At 44.3% G+C, this 7,500-nt stretch overlaps 1 protein-coding gene across 9 annotated transcripts in view; it reads right to left on the reverse strand.

The window, feature by feature from the left end:
- The window catches only part of Atpalpha (sodium/potassium-transporting ATPase subunit alpha), a 182,629-nt gene that overhangs the window by 20,435 nt on the left and 154,694 nt on the right, over positions 1-7,500 (reverse strand). For 3 of the 9 annotated variants that reach the window (XM_070120590.1, XM_070120589.1, XM_070120588.1), the window contains exon 1: positions 4,988-5,300. The exons of 2 other annotated variants lie outside the window; for them this stretch is intronic. In XM_070120590.1, the coding sequence (XP_069976691.1) occupies positions 4,988-4,996 (9 nt within the window). In that variant the 5' untranslated portion in view covers positions 4,997-5,300. Of the gene's footprint in view, positions 1-4,987; positions 5,314-7,500 lie in introns of those variants that run through there. 4 more of the 9 variants (XM_070120594.1, XM_070120593.1, XM_027367938.2 and 1 more) reach the window with 3 other exon arrangements.

The following is a 7,500-nucleotide window of genomic DNA, read 5'->3' on the forward strand; positions in this document are numbered from 1 at the left end:
AGGGCGGACGGCGGATGGGTGAGGGTGGGGGAGAGGAGGGGGAGGGGGATACGGCTGTTACGTTGGATCGGGGAGGGAGGCCACAGTTCTGCTTCAGTTTCCAGTTTGTTTTTGTTAGACTAAATTACTCAAGTCAAACCGCTGGCTGAAATGTATTTATAAAATCATTTTTTAAACTCTGGCCCTCGTTTCTTTCTCTCTCTATAAAACGCATTTTCAAATACGCTGCGATTAAATCACAGTACTTACTACGAGTACTGTGAATCCCCATCTCGGTTTTGGAGAAAGTTTAAAAGCCACGGCGGGAATGAGGGGGTAAGGGGGAGGGGAGGGGGAGGGGAGAATGAACAAAGGTCCCCCCCACTCCCTCGGCGAACCCACCCAAACACGAACACTAAACCATCGCCGACAAAAACAGCTGTTGGAAAGCTAACCCCCCGGACTTGTTCCCCCCCCCCTCCCCCTTTCCTACGCCCGCCCGTCTCCATGCCCTCCCTTTTCCACGCTGCGATCGCAAACGGCGACGCGAGAGCCCCAGCCCCAGCCATGACACGCCAGCGAAATACCTCCCCCGCAAAATCAATTTCTCGGCGTTATTCAGTAAGCGGAAACTCGCGAGCAGCAAGAAGGCGGTGGGCGGGTGGTGGCGTTGCTGTGTGGACCCGCCGCGCCTCGGGGCTGGCGAGCGGACGGTGGAGGCGCGGGACGGTTGCGAGCTCCGGTGCCACCTTCTTGCAAGATTTCCGAAGCAGTCATTTTGCAGGACGGTCACCCCGAAAGCCTAGTCCAAGGGGAGGATTTCTGTCAATGGTGCAACACCACGCGTTGAGTTTGCGAGTCACTGAGAGGATTAGAAAAGGTACGACTCTGCAAACACATGGCCTTGTATCACGTGCAGTTGCCTTGGGAGACGCAGTGTGGTGCTCCATCTCAATCAGCTTACACCGTGCTGCTGCGATTTCAACGGCTATCGATAGATGAATAATTATCGGTTATCAATAAAGATTCAAATTGCAGGACCAAAACAAGCCTCCGGGTTCATTTTTCTTCCTTCCGCGGAAAGGAAATACTATGGAAAGGTGTAAAAAAAACTACTTCTTACGAGTAATGAGTAAATTAACGGCAATTCTACACGTTTACATTAAATGCGCAATAATACTTTATCCTGCAGTATGGAAATCAACACTAACGTCTGAAGCCGGTGGGTGCACCTGGCAGCCAGCCCCCGTATCAAAACATTTTCCTGTTAACCAATATAGCATTATCATTTTCATTTTCGATCGCTTCGTACGCTACTATCAGGCAAATATAATAGTCTTGCACCAACCATATGCTGCCCTCGAAAAATAAACAAACGGAAAATAACACAGGAAACGAAGGCTTGAAGAACAGGAGGAGGAAGAGCGGTTGGCAACCACCGTACGGACTAAAATGATTACGTAAGGATTACGAAAAAGAACTCTGGTTGCTCCACGCATTGAGCTAATCGTTACAGGTACTAAGCCGTATTTCCAAAGCCATCTAGCCCATCTAACACGGCTAATTAGGTTGAAATAACTATGTAAAACGATAAAAGGCCGCCCGTCCTTTGTACAACAGTCCAAGGTTAAAACTCTGGACAAGCAAGAAACGAAAGAAAAAAATCAGACGTTAGGACCTAGAATGTAATAGGTGCGTATGGCTTCCTGCGAGCAGAATGGGGCTTCTTGACTGTTGAGGGACTCGCTGCTTCTTTTAGGGCACAGATTACTACACACTAAAGGTATGAAGACGTTATTTCGTAACAAGTAACAAATAAATATATATAAGTGTACATTTATTTCGATTTACCAACTATGACTTTGGATTCGTGTTGAAGTAATGGCTAAGCTACAGCTGACGGGTACATCGATAGGGTGCGGAGCCGGGACGCCGGCTTCTGAACCGGTTCGCAGAGTTTCCTCCTAGCTTATCAATCGAAATTTGAAAGCAATTTCCTGAAAGTTTCGTACTGCTCGGTATGGGTGAAGTAATCGCTGTAAACTGCTGTTATAATACAAAAGCCAGATGTCAGGAGTACTTAAGCTCAAAAGCATAATTAACTAAAGCCGGCATGCTGATGCCGCTTGATGCCGGGTGCCCAGGAGGCGCAGATCTCTTATCCTAAGCTGAATTTTAGAATTTATTGATCATCTTCATCTACTTATCCCAACAGCTATGAGAGTTCCATTAATTGGGGTGAGAAGTAGAAGCAAATCTAGTGACCATTGGCTGTGCAATAGCTATCGGGTGGGCGGCAGTGTAGCCCACCTCTGCAATGCACCATCCCAGCACCTGAACACCAGTCCAGTCCGGCTCGTTCAACAGTGTCAGCTCCTCTGGGGCCGCCCCCCGCCCCCCCCCTTCCCCCCTTCTACGCCACCATCTGTATTTCCATCTGAAGTTTTCTCTCTCTCAAGCTTCCCATTTCGAAACAAATGCGGCGGGCTTCATTTGCTTAAGGTGAGGAAAATGATGGAAACAAGTGAGAAACTTTGTAGAACATTACCTGTCAACTTCCCGGGGAGTTGGGAATCCAGCGACACCCGGCAACACCGTCAACTCCAATCAATAGTTGAGCGTCTGCGTACAGTTGTAAAGAGCCGTGAGAAGCCGGTTCTTATCGATACATCCCTACAAAACTTTATACATATTGAGCAGAGAGATGTGGGTTATCCTTTGATTCTTTAACAAAACTATACATACATAAAAACTGAATACTATAGTAATGGATGCAGCCGACTTTCACGCCTGCTATCAGTTGGCATCAACGCCGCCATCTTGGATTTCTGCCGGTTGATTTAGGATACTCTCATTCTTGTGGGAACAGCTGTTGGCTGTCAAAACAGGCCTGTATTGTTTCAAGTAGAGTGTGAAAACAAAATAATGGCCTCCTTATACTGCCATCCATTTAGAGGACATTCATTTCTCTTTAAATCATAACAAACTGCCCATCATTCTATAAACCCACAAGGCAGTCCTTCAGAATGATTAAAAGAATATCTTAGTAGTATGGCCTTTACTACGAATGGAATAAGGGAGATAGTTTGCTCCTGGGCAGCCGATCACCACTTTCGTAAGCAGTATGGCGAGCTGTTCTCTTGAGAGCTTTAACAAGGTTTGAAATCAATATATTCATTCGGAGACACATTCGTCTGATGCTTACAAAAAAAGAAAAAAAATCAGTAATGTAAGACTGTGGTCTTCTTTATTGAATCTGTGATACGATTATATCATTCGAGCAAAAAATAGAGAAGACATTTCCCTGGCAAATATATATCCTCTATAGTATGAATTTGGGAAAACCTTGGTCGCAATCGATCATATGCTGCTGCTGCTCTTACCACACAGAATATCTTGCATTCGCGTAGATTCGAGCAGAAACTGTAAAGATGTGGAACCATATGCTTCTTATTCGTGGTGAGAAATGATTAAAGATATATACATACATAAAAAACATTTTTAAGTTGATAGATCGATTTAAATCGTGAAAAGTGGAGTCTGGTCTCCCTTGAATTACGGAGCTGGCACTCTTATGGACTTGTATGCCATCCTGGACATAAGACCACTTAGAATAATTTAAGCGGAAAATCGGAGATCTCGTTATAACAACTGCTCTACGTCCCTCGCCTCCACTTGGTCCGCAGACCGACCCTCCCCCTTTCTTACTCTACTCCCAACCGCTACCTCCTCGTCTATCACTTCCACCAAGAGTCTCTTTGAAACTTAACAGGAAAAGAGACTCCATTGTCTGAGAGATTGGATTTTGCTAATGCAACTGTGTGGATTTGGGACATCTTGTGAAATCCACATAAGTAAACTTTCATGGGATGTGCGATCACGAAGGGGGTTCATCTGCTGAATCGTGAACTTAGTACTTGTCTCGTATTTAGTTTATGGAATATTACTGTGGAATGTGAAGAAAATAGCATGTCTATCCAATAACTTAGATATTTAACCCCTCCTCTGCGAAAAAAAGGGGTAGATATATTAAATTCATATATTTGATATTATTAATCATTTAGGGAAAACAGACGAGGTTATAACGCTACGATTTCGGTGTCGCTGAGTTACATACGGTACTTAGGAACGTCTACATCAAAATTTCTACTTTTTAGCATGATAGAACTTCGTGCTGATGAAGAGCACTTACATGTACATAATCATATGAACTTGTCATTTCTGAGCGAATTCCAGCTGGCATTTTGGGATTTAAATTTCATGCCATGTCAAGGGGGAACATTCTCTGCCAAATGACGGCGTCTGCGCTCTCCTCCTCGAAAGCGCATACTTTTTGGGCGTAACATAATCGCTGGCTTTCCCCTCTCCGACCTGTCTTAATTGGACCCCTCAGGTCTCCCTTCCAACACGGGGCTATTCTCAGCATTACCACCCTGAGCCTTTTGCCTCTGATATGTTACCAACTGAACTATTTATAACCGCCTCCCCTGCCTACCGGTAGTCCTCTTGAACAGCAGCCTCAAGACGGGAAATTACTCACTCATTACTCATACTCCGCTACTTTGGTGTTTTCTTACGCTTATGCGCTTCCCTAAGGTGCTTCGGTACTTTATTGCTGTGGTTAGTACTTTGGCGGCGGAATACGTCCGAAGACCCATTTATTGGGGTTTTCGTAACGCAACTTAGCCAACCTCTTGGACAGGATACTTTAGTGGGCATAGTGACAGTATTGCAGGTGTAGCGAGTTGCAGGTGGAGTGGGCAGCGCCCCCGTCCCTCTACCGGGTATTGATTCCCTGGACGGGTCGCGCCCGCACCGCACAGATCAATGCGTGCCTTCACCACCACCCACAAGCCGCTCCTGACTATCCTGCACCCACTTTGGAGCTAGCTGTAGGCCTACATGGTGGAGAGGAAAATGCTCGGACAACCCACCCAGCCCGAGAAACAACGCCCGCGCCAGCGAGCAGCCCGCAAAGCACGGGCGGGGGCGGGCGGCCCCTACTTACATCGGCCATGGCTGCTGAAGAGGCGACACTCGGCGCTCAGCAGGAGGACGGCAGCAGAGGATACACAGTATCCACGAACAACGGCGACGCGCTGGCTCTCAAACCAGCACCAACAATCACTGTATATACACACTTATGTACAAGCCACTAGGCTTCACTTTGTACACTCGTTCACTCCCTTAATGTTGCCCTCTAGGACCTGTGTAGGTTTTCGCTACAAGCACATTCTTCACCGTCTGTGAAGTGTTTGTTGGTCGACACTAAAGGGCACAGCGGCACGTCCGATCTCGACGACGCGCGCTTCACGACAACTCCGGCCGGCGCGAGTCGGCGCATCGGCGGCCCCGCGCTGACGTCATCAATACGTCACTCATACAGATGCCGACGCCCCCTACGAATCTACTATTTAGGCATTACTATCAATTATGTACATGTACACAATCAATAAGATATTCATCGGAATGTAAAAAATATTTCCAAAGCATATGGTATTTAAAATTAATGTAACTTTACGTAATTATTGCCGGAAATTAGAGAAAAGAATTTTTTTGCAAGGCAACTCGACCGAAATACCAACCTTACCGAGAAGTCTTCAGCCGAGTATCGATCTCGAATTGTAGCTGGGTAACCTTGGCTCTCATCACTCATGATATTGACGTTAGAATCTATTCTTCTGCTCTTATTATATCTTGCAAATAAATGTTTGAATTCACCTGCATCGACGTGATGTAATTTCTCGTTAGCGTCAACCATACAGTTGGTAGACTAAGAATAGTAGCCGGCACGATTCACTATCTTCTTATCACTACGTTAGCCATATACAGAAATTAGAAAGTTTACGAAGAAAAACATGGCCTCACATTTGCGTAGAAATCAAGTCAAACCTACGAATAATCTCTATATTGAAGAAACAAGAAAAAAATAACGATCAATATAATGTTTCTGATAGCCTATTTTACTACTAGTGCTTCAACATACCAAAAACAAAACAAGTTCGTATTTTTTAGTGAATTCTGAACGTTTTCACGGTCCCACTAGTATAGCAGAAAACGTATTTCCAAAATATAAGATGCAGCATTTCGAACAGGCGGACACAGATCTCGAACACAAGGAAAAAAAATAAACGCTATTAATAAAATCATAATATAGATTTCATCCTTGTCAACCGAAATATTATTGTTCATAAAAATTTCATCCTAATCAACCGAAATATTATTGTTCATATACATACAATGGTATGAAAATAAAGTATATTGCAGCGTAAGACTACATATTCAACATCACTCTTGCTCATGCTGTTGTGAAAGTGAAGCGGAGGCGCATGTCATACACACAGACTGTAATACTGATAAAATTAGTACAGTTTCACAAGCGAGTAATCAGAATAACTGTTTATATATTATTCATACAGCCATTATGTCATCACGATTATCATTAACCTTCGCGTTATAATGAATGCAGTTTGCGCGCCTTTACGACAATGGTTATTTCCACAGAGGAAGAATCCACTGTGAAACTCGTCTGTGGAATTTCCGTTGTTATCATCGTTATTATTACGATGGTGACAACGGCCATACTATTACTGATATGTTTAATATCATTATCGTTACTTTTTTTGGTTTATATTGATGTGAAAATCATCTTATCAACACCATTATCATTACCAATAGTGGTATTATCATTATCATCGTCATTATCATTATCAGTATCAATATCGTTATCGTTATCAGTATCATTATCATCATCACCAGCATTATCATCATCGTCATCATCATCATCGTCATCGTCATCATCATAATCATCATCATCATCATCACCAACACTATCAAAATCCATGCACCAGACACATCCCCCAACATCACCATCAACATGAAGATTAACTTAAACCCCCCCCATCACCCCCTATCACCCCCCCCCCCCTTTCACAACCCTCTCAACACCCATCCGAAAATGTAAACAAACCGCCCCCTACCCACCCCACCCCCAACCCAACCCCAAGGAACGGAAAACTCCCATCACACAAGGGATTTAATTCACGTTATTACGGCCCGTCTGGAAGGTCTGGGAGCCGAGGGAAGAGCGTCCTACTTTCACTCTCTGACAAAACCGCTAGGGTGAGCGTTATGTAGCAGGGAGTCCAAACCGTCCCGACCACGATGTTGAAAGCTTCATGTGACGGGGGTCGAGAGGTGTTCGAATCAGTATGCACTACGTGGGTTGTTTTGGTGTGTGTGTAAGGGTTTGTGGGTGGGTTGTTCTGTGTGTGGAAGGGTGGGGGTTGCGGGTATGGGTGGAGGAGAGAAGGTAGGGGGTAGGAGGTAAGTGTGGGTGAGTGTGAGTATAAGTGTGACTTTGAGTGCGAGTGTGAGTATACGAGCGTGAGTGTATGTGTGAGTGAATGTGAATGTATATATATATATATATATATATATATATATATATATATATATATATATATATATATCACATATATTTTTATATATAACATATATTTGTGTGTGTGTGTATTTGCG

This window comes from Penaeus vannamei, chromosome 4 (genome assembly GCF_042767895.1).
Source record: "Penaeus vannamei isolate JL-2024 chromosome 4, ASM4276789v1, whole genome shotgun sequence".
NCBI classification, from domain to species: domain Eukaryota; kingdom Metazoa; phylum Arthropoda; class Malacostraca; order Decapoda; family Penaeidae; genus Penaeus; species Penaeus vannamei.